Source organism: Tachysurus fulvidraco, chromosome 2 (assembly GCF_022655615.1).
Source record: "Tachysurus fulvidraco isolate hzauxx_2018 chromosome 2, HZAU_PFXX_2.0, whole genome shotgun sequence".
In the NCBI taxonomy this organism is placed as follows: Eukaryota; Metazoa; Chordata; class Actinopteri; order Siluriformes; family Bagridae; genus Tachysurus; species Tachysurus fulvidraco.
This window is the reverse complement of record NC_062519.1, coordinates 17,066,777-17,088,254: the sequence shown is the minus strand read 5'-3', so window position 1 is coordinate 17,088,254 and position 21,478 is coordinate 17,066,777. Positions and strand designations below refer to the sequence as shown.

General features: G+C 42.0%; 2 protein-coding genes and 1 long non-coding RNA gene across 5 annotated transcripts; 2 read left to right on the top strand and 1 right to left on the bottom strand.

Annotated features, from left to right (window-relative positions):
• The first annotated feature begins 1,121 nt into the window (after positions 1 to 1,121).
• sypl2a (synaptophysin-like 2a) lies at positions 1,122 to 10,328 on the top strand. The gene is made up of 6 exons (XM_027155860.2): positions 1,122 to 1,266; positions 1,584 to 1,658; positions 6,357 to 6,475; positions 6,824 to 7,025; positions 7,617 to 7,790; positions 7,867 to 10,328. Exons 1-6 carry the CDS (start codon positions 1,252 to 1,254, stop codon positions 7,981 to 7,983), a joined length of 702 nt encoding a protein of 233 aa, XP_027011661.1. The 5' UTR covers positions 1,122 to 1,251; the 3' UTR covers positions 7,984 to 10,328.
• LOC113648601 lies at positions 1,260 to 14,826 on the bottom strand. The gene is made up of 4 exons (XR_003441960.2): positions 14,721 to 14,826; positions 14,207 to 14,363; positions 6,768 to 7,060; positions 1,260 to 5,411 (listed from the first exon to the last, which is right to left on the bottom strand). It is a non-coding gene; the product is annotated as an uncharacterized LOC113648601 (long non-coding RNA).
• Positions 13,022 to 21,355, top strand: atxn7l2a (ataxin 7-like 2a). 3 transcript variants are annotated; one of them, XM_047805803.1, is made up of 11 exons: positions 13,115 to 13,178; positions 15,410 to 15,478; positions 15,555 to 15,581; positions 15,706 to 16,048; positions 16,171 to 16,424; positions 16,875 to 16,957; positions 17,707 to 17,918; positions 18,029 to 18,209; positions 18,876 to 18,997; positions 19,313 to 20,126; positions 21,011 to 21,355. In XM_047805803.1, the coding sequence occupies exons 4-11, from the start codon at positions 15,708 to 15,710 to the stop codon at positions 21,026 to 21,028; spliced, it is 2,025 nt and encodes a 674-aa protein (XP_047661759.1). In that variant the 5' UTR covers positions 13,115 to 13,178; positions 15,410 to 15,478; positions 15,555 to 15,581; positions 15,706 to 15,707; the 3' UTR covers positions 21,029 to 21,355. The 3 variants fall into 3 exon arrangements, with proteins under 3 accessions (XP_027011659.2, XP_047661759.1, XP_047661753.1); XM_027155858.2 differs by lacking the exon at positions 15,555 to 15,581 and having other exon boundaries at positions 13,022 to 13,178; XM_047805797.1 differs by lacking the exons at positions 13,115 to 13,178; positions 15,555 to 15,581 and adding an exon at positions 14,301 to 14,438.
• The last annotated feature ends 123 nt before the right edge of the window (positions 21,356 to 21,478 follow it).

The window sequence follows — 21,478 nt, the reverse complement described above, 5'->3', positions numbered from 1 at the left end:
TTTACAGAACATAAACATAGAAAAAAGGGTATTATTAAGAATATTATAAAGATTAATATGGTACAAAAATTCAAGAGTAATTAATATTAGATATATTTAAATGTTTTTGTATTTATCTCTGATGAACAAGTCTGAGGTGACTGAGGTGACTGTGGGGAGGAAAAGGGGAACCTCATCCTCATATGGGTGACACTGGAAGGTGTGATTATAAATATACAGTCTGACAAATGTTGTATTGATGAGGAGGTTGTTGAAGTGAAGTGACATACGGCTAAGTACGGTGACCCATACTCAGAATTTGTTCTCTGCATTTAACCCATCCAAAGTGCACACACAGCAATGAATACACACACTGTGAACACACACCCGGAACAGTGGGCAGCCATTTATGCTGCAGCGCCCGAGGAGCAGTTGGGGGGGTTTGGTGCCTTGCTCACGGGCACCTCAGTTGTGGCCGGCCCGAGACTCGAACCCACAAATCTTCGGGTTATAAGTCAGACTCTCTAACCATTAGGCCACGACTGCCCCCTCAAAGACCACATGGAATTGGCATCTCCTCTTTAGTATAGTAGGGTCTAAATGGAGCTGGAACATCTCTAGATGTCTCAGGATCCTCATAGGGTTGGGATCATCTCAGTGGAGGTCCAAAATCTTCTGATTGGAGATGGTACAGATTCTGGATGGCTCAGGATGGGTAGAAAGAGAGAAGCACTGGAGAGGGATTAACGTATCTGCTGTTCATAATATTAGCAAGCACTAGATGATCTGAATCGCACAAATGTGCAGAAAGTCCTTGTATGCTGTAGCATTACAATGTCCATCATTTCACAAAGCAAGATCCATAAAGACATGGGGTGTTGACGTTCCTCACTAATGAACAAACCCACATAACCACACTCAAACTCTAATGTAAAACCTTCTCAAGAGATCTGTGATGATTACAGAAGAAAATGAGCACTAGATCTGAAATAACACGATCAGAAGCACACGTGGATGTGACTGTTACTGACTTTTAGGATCCTTTCAGTATTATATTTGTTACTGTGCCTTTAAGAGTGAAATGAGGTCACGTGCTCTACTGTGGGAGAGAAAGTTTGACAAGTTTAACCGACGCACTAAATCTCTCTCTCTTTTTCTCCCTCTCTTTCTCTTCGTCACCCCGGATTGTCAGCATTTTTACTTCCTTTTATCTAACTGCCGTGACTTGGCTTTAACGCAGAGTCAGTTCGATCAGCCGATAACTATTAAATCATGGAGTTTCTTCAGGTAATATCTTTTTTTTTTGTTTACCTCTTTTCGTTGTGCGCGAGACTAATGTTGCTAACGAGTTAGCAAGCTTGTGGCTCTGAGAGAGGCCGCTTCCCAAATCGCTCCCTAGTCCCTACGCGCGTACACTAGTTTACCGTTGTTACAGAACGGCTTCTTGGCCATATCTAGTGCACTTGTATACGGACGCAGGTGATTTGGGACGCAGCCCGAATGCAACGCGTTTTAACGTTAATTTGAAGTAGTTTCATATGGAAACGTAAAAAAAGCGACCTACTTGTTGAAAATAGTTTGTATATTGTTTTATTTCCATGTAGAAACTGCTGACGGGTTTCAAACTTGACTTGGGACCATTAAAAGAGCCGCTTGGATTTATTCGCCTTCTGGAGTGGGTGAGTTCCTGTATAAATGTATGGTGTGTGTGTGTGTGTTTGTGAAGTAAGTTAGCAAGCAGTCTCCGATTATAATGTAGATGCATAATTAGTGTTGTTGTGTCTAACAGACTGTACTGTGGATTAAACTGGGGGAAAAAACAGAGATTTGTGTGTGCATATGTTTAGTTTTCAAGGTGAACCTGATCACATGACTCTGTGGGGGCACAAACTTTTGCACGGCGGAGGCGTATCTAGAAACTTTTCTGAATCTTATACATCATGTTTTTTTAACATGTGAATAATTAACTAAAACGATTTAAACATTAAGTGCGAGTACGTTAAGTCTAACGTGTCCCCAAAAAACATTATGTATTAAACTGAGACATATTTATAAATGGATGGATGGATAGATGAATGAGTTTAATGAATTATTCTAGCTTTTTTATTATTATTCCTAAACACCAAAAGTCCGGCTGTTAAATTTAGATTTAGACACTAATGTTTTCAGACCTGGATTTAGAATTGTAGAAATCATTTTGGGTTGAAAATATGGATAATGTTTTTGTTATCATTGTTGTTGTTACTGCAGATTATTAGGAACAAACTGAACTGAACCTCAGACGTTTCCGTTTCATTTTTATGATGCTGTAATTAAACACAGAACATCTGAAAGATAATATTTACGTATAAGAAAAATAAGAATTATTTCGACGTAAAATATCTTGTTTGTTGAAGTCACAACGAATCATTGAAGCGGTTTCGCTTAGAATTTTTCGTGTGTTGCTTTTTTCATTCAAAGTCAAACGAACTGCTGCTTCATCTGGACTCGGGTCAGCCATGCAAATCACAACGATGCAAATTCCCGACACAGTCTTACAGCCAAAGTTCGTTTCTCAGTATTTACAGATGTTGTTGTGTGAACATGAATCAGGATCGGTAGATCGGGTCTGTACGCACGCTTGAGCAACAGTCAGCCGAATGCCCTGCAAAGCTACATGTCCACATAGACACAAACACTCCCACTTCCACACCCTTTAGTAATATTCTCAGCTCCAGCTGCTCTGCATCGCAACCTTATATCAGTTACAGTTGTTCGTGTTTGAGTACAAGATTAAAACGTGGAGAAGGTTTAACGCGTGTGCTTTTCGTTTAAACACAACTACAGTTTAAAAAATAAGAGCCGTGTTTACCTTGTAAATACGTCTTTTTTTTCTAAGCTGTGTGTCTGTCCGTGTGAGTGTATGTGTCTCTCACTCGCTCTCACAGCAAACACATAGTATAAATACTGTAATGATCTCCTCACCACCAGAAAAAGAACGGATTGAAATCCGAACCATGACATAGAACGGATGTTAGAATCACGACGTGGGTCACATGGCTGGTCCGGTCTGTGTTCTGTTCACATGCCATGATGTTTTACACAACCAGGGTCCTGTAACGCAGTAATGTTAATTAACAGGTGTAGCATTTCAGACAGCATTGAAAACAGCCAAGGAACATTTTATAGTATGTGCATGTGCATGGAAATAGATGCCAGCAGCTCACACACACACACACACTTGCTTTTATCCCTCTATCCTTGTCTCGGCCTACGGTGCAGAAGCAGCCATTCTCATAAAGGAAGTTTCTTTTTGTTTGATTAAGGCGGGAGAAGTCGGGCAGTTCATATCGTGAGCACACTAAAGCAGGAGGGGAGTTACCAGGAAACGTGCAGCGTCCTGTTTAACACACAAACACGGCTTGATGCTAGCCGACTAGTCCACAACAACAAGCAGGTGGCTAGTGTGGTTTACTTTTGCTTTTTCCAAACGTTAGATGAGAATTTGTGTTAACAGAAAAACCTTTAGGTGGTCTGCGCTGACCCAGTATCCGCAGTGTGTTAAAAAATAACTACATGGTTAAAGATCAACAACCTCCTGTTCTGTACAGCAGCGGTTTTATAGTTTGATCTTTAAGCACTCGTTCAACGTTGGACCTTATCCAGCAGCGACGTCTTCAACGAGTGAACGATGATAAAGTGATTAAGAAATCAAATCATGGTAATAAAAAGCAGGCCGAGTTTATCATCAACAGCGTACAGAGGTTTATAATTAGAAGAAAGAAACGCAATATTGCAGAAGTATCATATCACGGAAGTCCAGAAGAACGTCTACAAGAATAAATTCAGCATTGACAGAAAATTGCACTCTGATTAAGGATATCACAAGCTCCATGATATCTCGCAGTGTGTTGTGTAGCGTGACAACATTTATCTTTAACAAAATAATTAAGAAAAAACATAATAGCTGGCCAAGTGTTAAGAGGAAAGATGAGGACGAAGAACAAAATTCCTGTGATGTCTGGAACTCAGTCGAACGTGTTGGGATGGGATTAAAAGCGAACGATGCCACGAGAGGATTCTGAACGTGAATAAAAGTAAGTACAGTAAGATGAAAGAGAGAGGATCTGAATGAGAGCTTTTTAGATGAGGCTCTGTGGAGTATTAAAAATGAAACGGCGTCACGAAGCGTGCAGTCAAACAGTTCATTAGAAACAAAGACGCTCTTTTAACGGCAACCTGTAGGTGTGCGTTCTGGCATGAACGTGAGCACCATGTGCTCGGTGTGGGTGCCAGGATGCCTCACACCAAACACCTGCTGTGGAGAAACAGAGCTGATGATCACCGCTTATGGTTTGCTTTGCATGCAGAAAACCAAAGGGAAAGTTAGTGTTCAACAAAACCTCAGTGTGAAAGCTGATGACCTGCCACCCTGTTGGTGGTTTGTTAGGGCTGTGCGGTACTAATATTTTTACCCCGCTGGCTATTTTCTAATTAATAAAAAAAAAACAAAAAAAAACATTATTCTCTCGTGCGTACTCAAGTCGTGTCATGTTGACATGTCATTAATATACTGTTGCCTGAGGGCTTGAGCTAAAGTTGTGCAGAAAGTAAAACTCACTTCTAATTGAGTACTATCTTTAGTATCATACACATTGAGAATTACACGCAAAACTAAAATACCAGAAATTCTGTTCTTCATCCTCATCATCCCTCAGACAAACCCCACCCCTCTACCCCCACCCCTAAGAGAAGCTAAGAGAAAAGTGAAAAGGAAAAATGTGAAGGAATCAGAAACCCAGGAGATGATGGGGGAGCTGCCGTGGTTTATTCTGTACACAATGAGTGTGAGAATCTGAAGGTGCTCCTGCTACTTTAATCTGGCAGCGGGGAGGGAATCTCTGTCCAGCAGAGCTAAATTTAGACGGGTTTTAACTGGGTGTAATTATTAACCACCATCGACCATCGAGATCTGATGACGTTCTGAGACTAATGAGAAATTCTGAATCTTATAAAAAAGATTGATACACAGAAAACTGCCTAGGTATTAATCTGTATTCGTGTAAAAAGCTGTGCTGCTGTTCATTTAATCATTGTGTGAGCTCAATCTGCAGAGGAATAGTGTGAAAAAAGACAGCACTGAAAGGAATCCCTTCCTCATCCGTCACCATGATAGCTTTGTTTACAATACCGCACACGTCTGTCCTCCATCAGCCTTGTTATGGCCACCGTTATTTTCTCACCACTGAGCACCCCGCTGTTGGTCGTGCTGTGATCCCGCTCTCCCTCGGAGAACGACCAGGTTCCAGCATCGTTCGGGCGTCTCTGGCCCTAACGTCCACGTCAGCAGAACAAACCCAGAGCTGATGACTCAGGTGGTTCCTAGAGCGACCTGTTAGCCGGTTCTTCCTGAGAGAAAGGAAGTGGCGGTCACAAGGATTTGACCGTGAAAGCTGAGTCAGAGAAATACAGTGAGGGCAAAGACAAATGGAGGGAAGTAAAGGAGAAGGAAAGAGGGAGATTAAAAAAAAGAAAGAAAACGAACGCATACAAAAATGCATACAATATGTACACGGGAAGGACACACACACACGCACACACACAGTAATCGGGTAATTATACAAACGCTCTCAAGTGCCACAGTTTACTGTCTCGATTAGATGTGATCGTTATCATTAATGCGGATGAAACGAAGACTGGTGTAACTCTTGTGATCAGGAGGTTGAAGAAAAGCAACACAATTCAATCTGCTTGTGCGACTCTCCAGTGTACGTGTGGCGTCACCTCACGTGATGGGGAACATCCCAAAAATACACAAGTTACTTCACAGCTTTGGAATGTGGCCAATGAAATATTTACCTTACGTTCATTCTTCAAAAAGACTCGTCTTTCCACCAGAACGTGTTTGTTTTACTTAATCCTGCCAAACTTGTATCCTGATTGGTCAGGATCTTAAAAAAAACAAAAATAAAAAAAGCATCATTTGGTGCTTTTCTGAAATCTTTATTTTATTCAGCTTTGGAAGCCCCACTGTGAAGAACAATCTGTGGCCTTCACATTGCATTTCCCGTAGGATTATCGACTTTCTTCAAGTGATATTATTTTGTTAGACACGGATAACGGATAATGGAATGTTAGACACGGATAACGGATAATGGAATGTTAGACACGGATAACGCTCAGCCTCGTGACATTAACGTCGCCGAAAAGACGAGGAAGTTAAAACAGTAATATTAAAGAAGCAGTCTGGGTTGTTAAATGACTGATGCTTGCCTCTGTAATTGTTCACTGTGGCCGTGACGTATTTAAAACTGTTCTCATGCTTATACGCTGACTGAAGAACTGCATGTAGCTAAAGAAGGTTTTGTTCCTGCACTAATTCGGTTCTTGTGTTGCAGCTCTTCTCCATCTTCGCCTTCGCCACTACTGGCGGATACGTGGGGTCCCTGGCCATGATGCTCAACTGTCCAGATAAAACTAAACAAGAAATTACCGCACATTTCGGCTATCCGTTCAGGTAAACGACAGCACGTTCCGTCACAAGGTCTTATTATTATTGTACGGATGTGTAAACCTCACATATTTAAACCGAATGAGAAACACGTGGTGTAATTATCAAGAGTCTCAAGTGTTGGTGATTTTATCACAGTTTACAGCTGCTGTAACATAAGGGATAAGGCATTTTATTCCTTATACAGGACAGATCTGTAAGTCATGAATCTATCAGTATTAGTAATGTCAGTGTTATTAGTGTCAGAATAAAACTTGATTAATATTAGTACCTGTTTAATATTATATATATTTAATACCTGTTAGTACATAGCTGCTTTATTGCCCCCTCACTCTCTCTCTCTCACTCTCTCAGACTTCCAAGTCAACCATTTAACATCCCGAGCTGCAATTCCAGCCAACCCGCCAACGTCACCTATCTGAGGGGTGACTTCTCGTCCTCCGCCGAGTTCTTTGTGTCTGTGGGCGTCTTTGGGTTCCTGTACTGCACCTTCACCCTCATTCTGTACCTGGGCTACCAGCACATCTACAGGGAAACCACCCGAGGACCCATTGTTGTGAGTGAGCGGGAATGGGGTCCATTAGACATCTCCTAAAACACATTAACAAAAGAAAGAAAGAAAGTATGATAAACAGAGATAGACTGATGTTCTAAGGATCCATATCTATTTTATCTATCTGTCTGTCTGTTAAGAACGTTTGCTTTTCTGGTTTAAACTGGTGGTGTACGTCAGGCCTGGGATCCTTCAGCATGCTTTCATACAGACAGGAACCAAATATGATGTTCATGAGATATTGAAAGAGAGGAATGGATTTACAGCATCATGATTTAACTCCTCCTTAGCCACAACGTGGGTTGATTAATTTAACTACTACCTTGTTTATATTTTGGGAAACAGTATAAATCTGTTAGGAAATTTCACAGGATACCTCAAAGTAAAATAATTTCAGGGATTTAATAAAAATGAACTATTTATTAACTATTTGTCATTTCATAATGTGACTACAGACACAGTATGAATGATGAGTTTCACAGCAGGGAATAATCTGCAGATATGCAGGAACATGTACAGACGTACAAATGGGCAATAAAGGTCTGCTCCTGACTTCTCCACCCCTCTGCTTGTTTCTGTTGTCTTTCCCTACAGGATCTGGTTTTGACTGGGATCTTTGCGTTCCTGTGGCTGGTCTCGTCCTCTGCGTGGGGAAAAGGACTGACTGACGTGAAATATGCCACCAACCCCGATACGTTGCTCGATTACTGCAGTCCAAAGTGTGAGACCATGCTCCACCCTGCCATGGGACGCCTTAATTCCTCTGTGGTGAGACGAACAACTAATATAAAAAAAAAATGTGTGTGTGAGAGGGAGTTAGTAAAACTTCTGTTCGTTTCTTCAGGTCTTTGGCTTCCTCAATCTCATCCTGTGGGCAGGAAACTGTTGGTTCATCTATAAGGAGACTCCGTTCCACAAGCCTGCTCAGCCTTCCAACATGGAGCAGGGAGGCAGCTCCTAATCTTGATATTCAGACTCCACCCACTTCATTCAGGCCAATCAGAAATTAGAGTAAGCCACTGCGGGTTCACGCGGACTCGTCCTAAAGTAAAGTAAAGTCTGATACAGGTGCTCCGGGCCGGCTGCTGTTTTCCTTACGCAGAACGTTCATTCGGACTGTTCGGCTTTGGGTTTAAGCAGAAAGTGTCCGCTTCTGTCGCGTTGCCTGGTGCAGGTGTTATCTACGTCCCATAAATTGTTTTGTGTCGTTACTAATCGTTTCTCGTTCCACTTGTATACAGTTGAGTGCAAAAAATATATATATATTTTTGTCTACACGTTCCTTCATCCCATAAATAACAAACGGTATGTTTGGATATTATTAGTGAAAAAAATATCGAGTATAAAAATTAGTAAAAAAAAAAGTTTTTCTTTAATTGTGATATAAACAGACATTCTCTAATAACTCTGTTTAAGTATGTTCATCCTGTAGCTTTAACAAACCTTTAATAAAGTCTAAGGAGCCTTTTTTCTATTCACTTATCCTGAGGTGCCAATATTTAGCCATATTTACAATATTTCATCTTTTCATCAAGTCGGGTGTGGTCGGTGTAATTAGTGCCTTTTCGTGACGCACTAACTCTTTCGTATGTTTGGATACTTCGTGTCATCGGTGTTGGCATCTCTGTATCTCCATTCGATCTCAGCCAAATCTCTGGGTGAATCTTTACTTGTTTTTCTTTTCAAAAATGAGTTTTAGTTCGGTCTCAAGTTTGAGAGGATCTTCACAAAACTAATTTAATTCGATTTGGGTCTGTTTCGGGTTGTGTTTCGATTGTATTTTATAAATGATGGGGAGTGCAAACTTTTGCACTCAACTGTATTGCACTTAGATTATAGATAAACATGCGTTTATCACACACACACACACAAATACATAATATTTACATACACATAAGCCAACGATGGACTTGTGTTTCATGTATAAACCACTTTTTTTTTCTTCTTCTTCTTCTTCACATTTGACAAAATTTGCTCTTTTCTTTTTGTACCAGCTTCATGATTTAGAAACTCGCACACTAAACAAAACGTGCCTTCCGTATATATACGTGCACTCAGACGTTATACACTTCATCATATTCTGGATGGTTTTTGGACTGTATCTATTTTAGATCTACACAAAGTGCCTCAATTGATGGATCCATTGTCCCTCTGGGGCTTTAAATAAGAATTTGAGGTTATGATACAGAGACAAGTCTCCGGCTCTTCGTACACTTTCCTGCTGCGTTGTGTTCACTGTATTTAAGCTGTAAGCGTTTTATGGTGTGATGCCGAAAGATCAATGACTTCGGGCTAAATGATTGTTCTGAAGGGAAAAAAACCAGAACCATTTAACACTAATTTCCTTTTTTTTTTTTTTTTTTTTTTTTGTTAAATGCTTGTTCCTGTTGATTAATCTCAGGAACACGATCGTACGTTTTCCTACGTAGTTACCGTCGAGCAGTCGGAATCTTGTTCATGCTTTCAGTGTGCACGTTTCGTACATTTTATATGATCTTACGTGATACGAAAATCTCAAATCTTTTTCGTAGGTCACGCCTCTCAAACATAGAAACGCTTGAGAGCAGGCATGCGCTGATTTATAATCTGCTCATAACAATAACAGCCTTGATTCTTTTGATGATGTTATATTTGACCTGATGTTATGATCAGAGTTACAGTAAAAAAAAAAAGAATTGCAAGAAAACACTGGGGTCGTGACGATCATTTTACACTGGTGTGATATGTTGCAGATTTACTGGCGCATGCCTCTTTGTGTCATCATGAGATCATTTACGGTCTTGTAATTGTTGTTATGATACCATCAATGGGGAATAACATGATTTACACATCACACTTTCATTTCTGGATTTTGTTTCTTCTTATTTAAGTATATATATATTGATGATTTGGCTTCTTCCTTGTGCTCATGCAATAGGAAAGCCTTAAAAACACTGTGCCTTAATCCCTAATCATAGCGTTTTATATTCCAATTTGAGGTTTGTCATTAACGGTAATTAACATAATGACACGAATAGTGGCAGAGATAGAGCTCCATTCTGTGTTAGCAATGTTTGAACGCAGCACATGTGCCTGTTTTCATATAGCTCTCTGATGTTTTAATACCACCTGGATAGACTTTCGCTTAAATGCCTTTTGTTTTCTCTCTCTCTTTCTTTAAACAGGTCGGTAAAATACACTGTTCTTACACTGTCATTTAATGTATTTCAAAAACACATCCGTTGAATTTGCATTTTGCAGTTTTTTTGTGTGTTTTTTTTTTTTTGCATTGTCTGTTTTGTAAAGTATTAAACGAAGAGAGCTTCACTGCTGTTGTGTTTTGTGTTCTGATCAACAGATAAACTGCTGTGTGTTTCTGAACCACTAGATGGTGCCACAGTACAGACGAATAAACAACGTTCTTTATATTTTAACAGTAACTGTAACTATAATATACACAGTGCAATCTAACGTGCACTTGCTTCTATTTTAAAAATGAATACATTTAAAAAGAACTGTCATGAACAGGTTTAATATTGTCGTAGTAAAATGTAGAAAGGGTTCACCATATCTTTCTAATCCATCTAAAATTTAGAACTTCTCTAATTCCCTAAATGTGACTTAAAGTAAGTCTTTGACCCAGAGAATGATCGACTGAAAAATAAAGAGCTTCATATTAGCACTACTAGGCATCAATTTAATCGGACATAAAGCTCCAAAGTTGGCTAACGCGGCTGAAATCCAGTGCAAAAATTTGGCACAGACGGTCAGCTATACTGGAACTTAATGGGTACTATACTGAATATGTGCTTCAGGATGGTCTGTTTAGCAGTTTTGACATCTCTTCAGTCAACAGACAACTGCAACGTACCCCAGATGACACAAAATCAACTCCTTTAATCTACATCAACAGCTGACACAACAACATAGTGCTGTCCAAGAAATGACTGATAAAATGCCTGTCCAAATACCTTTCGTTATCTCACACAGTAGGAATATTACGCCTTATAGATGTGTTATAAACGTGTAATTAACCACATATTACAACACAAAGTCCCTACTGGACATTTATAGTGCTGGTTTTTGGACCCCGCTTTCAATTAACTTCTAAAGCTAAGAAAGTATCGACAGCAAATAACTAAAACAAAGCAAACGTTCGTGTTTCCATGTAGGACAGACAGACAGACAGACAGATATAGATAGAGATAAATAGATAGATAGATAGATAGATAGATAGATAGATAGATAGATAGATAGATAGATCTCGTAAGCTGAGTAGCAACGCTGTTGAACCTCTTGTACGCTTTTTTTAAAGTTATTTTTCTATTGCAGGTGACACATCAGTGTGTTGTGTATTACTGCCATCTTGTGGTCAGGTTTAAAACTCTAAACGCGCATGCGCTAAAGCCGAACAACAATTTTAGCTTCAACGTTATTTATTTATATTTGTTTGTTTGTTTTTATTATGTTGTACAATAATGGCACATCAATAATATACATTATTATTCATTGGATACATTATCTGTAGTTTCTAAGAAAAATTATAAATATTAAATAACATCTAGCTGTGAGAAACAAAATAATAAATAATAGATTGATTACTGTTTGAATATAAGGCTCAAAATTCAAAACCTGTTATAATTCCTACATTTTCCAAAAACACAACAGATGTTGACATTATTTATAGGATGTTTGTTTTTTAATTAGTGAGGTTCTGATTAAATCCATTCACACAGCAGCCTTAAACTCACCCATTGTAATGGACACAAGCCCAAACACCACAAGGGTCCTGAAAATCTCGTAGAGACGTTTTTCGTACAAACAACTTTCGCACAAACAACAACTTTCACACATACAACAACTTTCAAATAAACAAATAAACAAAACAACAAAAACACCGCCACCTTCCAGGAAATTGTGTCTTCTGTTTGTTTTGTCAGACAAAAGTACAAAGCTCTTAAACTGCACTTTTAAACCTACAGCCATGGTTATTGGTCCTGTTCTACCGTGCAGATTGCAGCACAGCAACACACAACAGAAAGTGAGAAAAACAAAAAACAACACTGAGTAGATCAGATACAGGTATTCTCAAGCATTCTGATTCGCTTCTCAAAACAGAACATGTTTTATTATGGTCAGTGATATAGATTTAACTGAGTACTGAGTCTTTTTATTCCAATCCTGCTCAAAACTCATCATTTAAATGTAGAGAAGTGGACATTTACAGTGGACACATTGAGAGCCGCCATGTTGAACTGATGTTAATCTGTACATGAGGAAGGAACGGCTAACTGACAAAACCGTCCCGAGTCACCAAGACGGTTTTACACATTGAGAAGCGATTTCTGTGGTTTTTCATAAGCACAAACGCGCCACTCAAGTTTTGTGTGAATATTCCGAGTATACCGACTTACGATTGTAGCGGCCATATTTTACGGATCGAAGATGTTTTACGATCGTTATTCTGAAATTTTTAATTGTTCGCAAAGTATTTTGCCACCAACGTTCATGAATATATCCAATTTTGAGATGCGACCCAAGCTCGGTCCCCGTATGACTGATATTCTGTGTCTACAATGATTACAGATCACATCTTTGTAACCACCGAAGTTCAGTCTCATTTGTGAAGACATGCAAAACATCCACAAGATACAAGGTTCAGCAAAATGACTGTGTTTTTACATATATATCATCAGATTAGATAAAAAATCTAAATGATGACGATGAGAAGGGTTTGTTAGGCCTTTTTTGTTTGGCAGAACAGAATGAAACACTGTGAGAACGTAAACACCAGCGATATAATGCCACCAGGTGGATGTGAGTGGTATTGCATCACTATGTGCTTGGACCTCTAAAAAACTAGCAAGAAGAGATTGAAGTATAAAGAAACACTAGAACATCTGGGGTTAGAAAGGTCAAGATAGATAAAAAAAATAATAATAATAATAAAAAAATAAAAGTCCACACACACATGCGCGCGCATACTGGGCATGCTGGCTCCGCTCGCGGGAGCGCGCAGTATGACGTAAGTGACTCGCCGCGCCGTGATGATGGCGGTGCGTGAACGCGCAGTTAAAGTAATGGCTGCTCTGGAACGGCGGGTGCCTTGTCTCGATGATTTCGTGGGTCAAAGCTGGAGCGTTTGGGCAGAGAGGATTAACCTGACAGCATCGGACGGTGAGTGATTGCGTTTCCACTCGTTTTTCCTGATATTTCGGTGTAAAAAGTCGCTCGGATGTGGTTTATTTTCGCGGAAAGGCACGGCATCCCTAACCAATGTTACCCAAACAAAGAACCTGCCAGGTCCTAGCGCTGGCCGGTTCCCGTGGTTTCCCTCAGGTCCTCTTCGTACCTACTCGCTGTGTGGATTAGGTCGCGCGAGCTCAATTTTTTATTTTAGTTCGTTTAAACCGTCTCTTTGTTGTCAAAACACGAATACGTGAGGAGAATAAAACTACACGAGTGTAAAAGGAAAGCATATCACACAATCGGGTTTTTTTGGAAAACTGTTACGAGTGTAAAAACTTTGAGCACAGACGCTTAGCTTAGCCACTGAACTAACTGTAGGTCAGGGTTGCCAGATCATGCCTCAGAAACGGAAGCTTTATAAATCCCACAGTTATATAAATAAATACTAATTCAGATAGACTGTAATTATACTCGGTTGTTATTTCGATACAATTTTCACACGGTTTGAAGCACTCTGGAAGTGTTTTCAACTATTATTTGTTTCAAAAAAGCGACCAATCTGGCAACCCTGTTGTATTTTCGGTGCTAGCCTAGCTCTGCTCTCCGTCTGTACGCGACAGGACGCCGGGGTACGCTATTTTATTCCCACCGCGATTCCGCCAAAACCTCGTCTCCTGTGCAATAATTGGTTAGTCGCATACCGCCTATTCCCACACCATTGGCGAATAGTTGTAACTCACGCGCGGGGCCGTGTGTACTAGCCAATCGCAGCGAAGGAGGCGGGACTATTTCGGAATATAGGCGAGGAAAAAAAAAGTAACGCGCCGGTTATGGAGTTTTTTTATGCTAACTATAAAGCTAATAGACATTAAGATGCTAACTAGAAGAAAGATCAACAGTGTCCTGTGTTTATATCTACCTTCCGCCGTTAATCCATGTGGTTTTCCGTATTTAGGGAAGGATTTAGTTTGTATTAACCCCTCTTAAAGCTTAGCATGATGCTAACTTGTACAAACCGTGTTCCGTCTGGCAGCTTCACACCCGCTTTAAGACGCTTGTTGGTTTGATGTCGGGGTCCCGTGTCTCACACCACAACCTTGGCTGAATCTTAAATGGCTCCCTCTTAGACCTTAAGTGCACTACATGACACTTGCACCACCCTGTGTAGTCCACCTATAAAGGAAGCACGGAGGGATTTGTTATGGTGACACCTACAACGCATCACTTAACACGTACCTGGAGCTACAGGTACCCACCGTACACACAATACCCACCGTACTCACTGTACCCACCGTACTCACTGTACCCACCGTACTCACTGTACCCACCGTACTCACTGTACCCACCGTACTCACTGTACCCACCGTACACACTGTACCCACCGTACACACTGTACCCACCGTACTCACTGTACCCACCGTACTCACTGTACCCACTGTACACACTGTACCCACCGTACTCACTGTACCCACCGGACACAACATATGAACCCACCAGACACACAGTACTCATCGTACCCACTGTACTCACCAGACAAAATGGACACACCATACACACCGTACTGTACCCACTGGACACACTGTACACGATGTGTTCAACACATCCACATCTGTTCAGACAAGCCGCCTGAACACACGGTGACCCCAAGGGTTCAAATCAAACCCCAATGTAAGACAATGATCTGTAAATGCACCATGACCACTAAGAAAACAAAACAACGCACTATACAGGCTTCTCATAATAATAAACTGTTGTCCTAATGATGTTTGTAGACACACAAGAATTTCACTCCACTTCCTGTCGTAGAAGGAAGCCAGCATCCTGACGTTATTTCCTGGAAAACACGACTCTGTCTAAAGGAAGTGCAGTTTGGTAGGGAACGCTTAACGAAGACACGGACTTTACTGTTCCCCTACGGTTCGCTAAGATGCTTAGTGTGAATTTGTATATTGGGCTTATTTGCATCCGTAAACAAATACCAGTCTGAGCTAAGAGTAAAACGTCATTTGTTTACCACAGAGCTGTAATTCTTGATCTTTTGCAGTTACCCAGTGTGCATCTGATTTATAATTTATCTTTATCTATAATTTATTAAAGTTCAATAAATTAGGCCAGGGAGTATTGGGAGCAGAGCGTCACCGATATCACATCACAGTGCTGTTCAGTAGCAAGCTGTAACTACACAATCATCGCTATAAGAGTTTTTTTCTCTCTTTTAGGGTCCGATGGGGACGACTGCAGCAAGAATGGCAAAAAAACGACGGAAACCATGACGCTGAGGAAGGAGGGTATGGATTCATCCTTTTCTGTTCTTTTCACATCCAGTGTCTTCGGTTCCCTAAAATGTGTATAAATTCCTTACAGTTTGACTTTTGAATCAACGTGGCTGCTGTAAGTACAGTGGCAAGCGGAAGCTTTCACCCCTTATAGTGTCCAATTGAAATTTTATTTTTCTATTCAATGGTGTAACATAAGAAAAGAAAAAAAAAATCAAGATCAGCGATCATCTCCACAGATATGTCGATCTTCGGTCACTATCCGGGACACGACGACTTTTACCTGGTGGTGTGCAGCCACTGCAGTCAGGTGGTGAAGCCACAGGCCTTTGAGAAGCACTGTGAGAGGAGGCACGGCTCGGTAGGGAAGCTCTATGCACACCTGCGCTCCACACCGCCAGCCGGCCAGCAGCGCTCGCACGCACGCCATGGACACGCCCCGACCAGCACCGGCCACGGGACGGGCAGCTGGAGCGGGAAGATCCAGAGTGGAGGAGGAGGAGGTGCGGCACGCCCATCGCCCCAATCACCCTCCACTCCACCTCAGTTTAAACACACCAAGACGCCCAAAGACGGAGTTCGGTAAGACGTGTTAATTTATTTTGGGTGTTTTTCCTTTTAGAGCTGAACACAGATTAAACTAATCCTCAGACGTAACCAGGTCAGCTTGAATAAGTTTTGTTAATTGTCATTTCCTCATGCAGCCTTTCGCCTCTGGAAAAGACGTCCAGTTCTGGTCACTCAGAGTCCACCGTCTTCAAGCAGCCTCCACCACTGGAGCCCCCACGTAGCTCTCCTCCCCCAAGCCTCAGAGACCCTCCGTGGCCCTACGGAGGCCCGTCGCCCAGCCGACCGTCGCCGAGCTCCACAGAGAAGTCCCCAGCCCAGAGAGCGGAGTCTGGCACGGCCAACGCCTCGACACCACACGCCCGCAGCAACCGGCCATATAAAACCTCAAGTAAGCTCTAGATGAGATGACGTGCCCTGACCGTTCGGCTTGTATTTCTGTTAAGCGTTGCTGCGTCACACTGACATCGAAGTAGAATGTTGTTTGTGTGATGTTTCTTGGAAAATCTTAATTACAGGGTGTCCCAAAAATCTCTATACATAGAACAAATGAACATGTTTCTTCTTTTGTCTAAGGCATTTATAAAGACTAGCTGAATTAAAAAAATAAATAAATAAATTACAAAACGTGTAATAACGAAATACGTTGGTAGACATTTTGCTGTAAGTGTTCACTTCCCCTGTGTTTGGGGACTTTAGGGACACCCTATATTTTTCACGCTGCTATATTTGACATGCATTACATTCTCCTTCTTTTTCATCTTGTAGCTGTTATTACGCTTAATTTAAAACGTATAAAAAATAACTCAAATAAGGACAAAAATATCTCCACTTCATGCAGAAAAACAGTGTGACCTGGATAAACACTGCGGTGTGTTGGATCCGGAGAGGAAGAAAGTTTGTACACGGCTGTTAACCTGCAATGTGAGTCTCGTCTCCTCCTCCTCCTCGTTTAGTGGACATGAGGTTTAATAATAAGAAAACCTAATGTATATATTAACTGCTAAAATATTGGCTCAGTTATGACTACATCAGCTGCTAAAATTAGGTTTTGAGTCTGTGAAACCTAACGATTGCCTCATAAAAATAAATTATAGGGTTTATATGTGCAAAACTATGTGGAGGTAGATTAGTTTCTGCTTTCTTAAACGTGTGTGTGTGTGTGGTGTGTGTGTGAGAGAGAGAGAGAGAGAGAGAGAGAGAGAGTGCTGTGCTCCTTGAGGTTAAACAGCTGTTTCTGAAACGAATGTCTACGTCTATAGGCTGACAGGAAGTTACACGGACATGACTTACAGGAAATGAGGAAGGAATTACAGGAAATGACCCTCTTTCCAGCTTGGTTAACAGTGCTATATTTATTTTTTATATATTCCAGAGAAATGAAGAAAGGAATAACTGCAAATAAGTTTTAAAAAATGTGTGTGGGTATTTCTGCAGATTGCGCTGAGCTTTTAAAAAAATAAATAAAGAACTATCTAATGAACAGCGACCTTCAGACGTTCAAGCAACCAGAAATCATTGATTTAAAAAAAAAAAAATTCGATTTCAGTATTAAATTGGTTCATAGCTTTAAAAATAAACTAGCTCTCTGCTGTTTTACAGAAATCCTGATGTCCGTTTTTTAGCTGAATACAATTTTAGCCGAATGCAATCGTTCTCTTTCCCTCCTTCAGATCCACTCCATTCACGAGCGGCGAAAAGTCATGGGAAGAAGTAAAAACTTTGATCAGTTGGTGGCGGAGCTGAAGATGAGCTCGAAAAACCGAGAACGCAGCGCTCAGAGCCATGAGGAATCGGCCCCGCAGTCCCAGAGCCCCGAGACTCCCCGTGAGCCGAACGCCTCGCCGCAATGCAGGAGACCCCTGAGCAACTCTCCTGCCTTCAGGTAAGAGCCCAAGTCAGAGCACTTCGAGTATGAATCTCACCCCCTGAGTCAGAGAAAACACGGGTATATTTGGGTGGCGTATAATATCTCGTGTGTGTGACTCTTAACAGGACGCGAACGTTATCGGAGAACGCCCCCGAGGAGGAGAGGGTGGTTCGGGAGGAGGGTGTGGCTCGGGCGCCCTCCCCTCTCACTCAGGGTCGAATCTCAGTCAGTGACGAGAGCGAAGGAGAGGTCAACGACGAACCTGCCGACTGGCACTCCAGTCCCTGGCATCCCAAACCACTCGCGGTACCTAATCTTACGTATTTCTATACACAAACACAAACAGGAATGATAAGGTCACGTTCATTTAACTTCCAGGATTTATCACTTATTTAATGAAATTTAATTAAATAAATTTTTTTATATTCGTCAGCGTTCATCCGTCCACTGAGTTGGATGAGATTTAGCATTCCTTAAGACGTCTCACAGGCGAGGTTTTGACGTTGGTGCCAGATGCTAAGCAAGCATTTGTCTGGATTTCTTTTTGTCCCTTAAGGAAATGACCTTTAACTATTGATCATCAGATGCAGACAGTTCCCTGGCTCTTCCACTGCGTTTTCTGTCCTCCTTTTACCTTTTTCTTTGAGATTCGTGTCCTTGTTGAAACAAAACTGATTAAACGTCTGTCTGAGTTTTCAATCTACTGTCCAGCACAACCATGAGCTGACATTCCAGGGCTAACACACCTGGCTGGTCACAGTAGTGTGTAAGTCAAATCAGATGTGCCGAGTCTGGTTTTTAATAAATGTTTCGAGAGTCCGTGACGACCCGAGGAGTCGTCTGTGAAACAAACCTGTCTTTAACTACTTCACAAGATCAATTACATCTTAACGGTTTTGCACAACTTATAGCATGTTTGTCCAGAGCCGTTCTGTATGTATGAGAAACAAACTGATAGTTTTTTCCTTTCAGGTGTGTACGTTTGGTAGTTTTGCTCTGGGTCACGGAGTCTTCACGTTCGACAGGCGGCTTCATCACCTGCGGTCCGCTGTGAGTGCCATGGTGGAGAGTCACCTCAGCGCTCACCTGTGGAAGTCAGTGTCTCCTTCATTCAACCCCTGGCTTCATTTCCTTTCGTTAACTTATTTAAAGTCATTGTTTCTATAGTAACGTCCAGAGGGACTTGTCATTTAAACCGGAAAATAATCAGACGGTTGCGGACTGAGTTTTGATGTTTGTTTTTCTGGATTTCTCTGGTAAAACATGTTTACTCCTGGTGCCTCTAATTACATGCATAAGCATGTAAGCCAAATGTTGCCCTTTTTTTAAATCTCTGTTTAACAGAAGTGTCCAGCATCAAAGCCAGACAAACTCTCTATAATTATATTTCTAATGTTCCCCCTCCTTAGGAAAATACCTCAAGCATCCGAGCCTCAGTCCCAGGGTTCCTCAGCCAAGCCTTCAGCCATTCCCTCCTCCCCAACTTTCACTTCCCATCATTCCAAGCAGAGGGCAGGAAATCCCAGTGCCAGCTCCCTCAAGTCGTCTTCATTTTCTTCACACGGAGCAGCCAGGGACAGCTCCTCCAGCAGCAGGGCCTCGGCTCAGTCTGAGAAATCTGGAGGTTCCCAGGCCACAGCGCACTCCAAACCCGCTCAGACTGCCACGCAGCTAGGAACGGGGCGGTCTCGAAACCCCATCGGCAGACCCAGCAAGCAGCAGCTGCGTCTCAGGGAAACGGAGCGGGCTGATCCGGCCGCTCCCGCAAAGCGGAAAGGCTCTCTGAGCGAGGCCGGTACGGTCAGCCCGGACAGGAACTGTGTGAGCCCGGGAGCCCGACCGCTCGGATCTGGCAAAACGGCGCCGGCTCAGATTCCAGCTTTAGCGCCACCATCATCTCACGGACAGACAAACGGCTCGCTGTCGCCGGGTCACAAGCAGAGCCGGGCTGAGCCGTGGCCATTTAAGCGGACTCACGCGCCGGGCCGAACCTCGCCCACGGAGCCAGGCGCATCTGGGCGAGCAGGAAACTCAGGACACCACGGCAGGCCTCCAGGATATGAGCACAGAGGCCTGGGCAAGAAACGCAAGAGCAGCGACTCATCTCCCCCCTCCAAAGCGCACCGGCTGCCTACCCCCCCTCACTCCGGCTTCTACACCTGGAAAGAACGCAAAGGAACACCGCTGCCCGTAGGAGGGGAGAAGAAGCTCAGTGCTCCCAAGGTGAGTGTGTAAACCAGGATGAGCGTGCCTGTTCGGTTTAAAGTGCCTTCACGTATCAAATGATCGCACTAGTGCTGTGATCCCTCTAGCTCTATGGCCACATTTATTGCGTACATTTCTAACACCGAGAACTTAATGCATATGAATTGATGCACAAAATAAAATTCAAATAAGCTTAAAGATGTTCTGCACTGCTACCCAGTGACCAGCCCCAATTCTCTGTGCAGTTGTCTTCAGTCTCTTTGTGTTTAGTTCCAGTTTAACAGTTTTCAGGGCACAAAATTGCTTTGTATTTTAATTGGTTTTGTCATTTAGTTTATAATAAAAGTTTAGAAATGCCAATAGTGGAGGGATAACTATACAGCAGCGATGGAATCGTCATCGATTCATCCAGGTACCAATATGATGTGCAAATTGCAGCGGTTTCTGCTTTTATTCAGAGGTAGATTCATATCACATCCAGTCTGTGAAGGCTTTTTATTTTTGGATTCAAGACATGCAACACATTTTTGTATTTCCTGTGGTTGCACTAAAAGTGGCAACATCAGAGTTGAGCCACAAACTTAGCTAAACACCAAAGGCCTAACGGGTACAGTGAGTAAAAGTGAAGTTGGTCAGAGTTAGGATAAGGCTTTGTGGTAATCGTGTTAGCCTTGCTCTAATACAAGGGGCAAGATAGAGTGCAGAACGTGTTTGATTTGATCGGTGATCAACTTCTGGTTATTACAGAAACACACGCACACGTGACTTGCTGATCTACAGATGCACTGCTAGCTATGATACTTAAGGTTTTAGAGTTAATTAACCTTTCCATCTAATTTCTGAACAGACAACTGACTGTAAGCTGCCTTTCCATGATGCTGATTGCCTGCTTTTCTCCACAGCCAAAACTCCATCGCTGAGCAAGCCACTAACTGGGGAGCACTACAAACTATGGACTGTGGACCCAAGTCTCCAGACGTGTGTGTGTTTGTGTCTGCGTGTGTGGGTGGGTGCGAGTTCAGGTGCGTTGTGTGTCTGAGAGTCTGGAAGCGTTAGACCAGTGTGGATCATTATGCCGACGATGTTCCTTTTAAAAAAAGCCAATATATGAATGTGAGTGTGAGTGAATGGCAGATGATGGGGGAGTGAATTTCTCCGTGAATTCAGAAATACCTCACAATCTACTGGACATGCTGCTATATAAATGTTGATTTATAAAAATGGATTAAAATATTCTTTATACTTGACCACGAGTGTGTATTGTTACTGTAATATCATTTGTAATGAAATGTAAATACTGTAATGTCTGACAGCAGTAGTGGCTATAATAGTAGTAGTAGTATTTGAGTTTGCTTGAGATGGGTAAATCG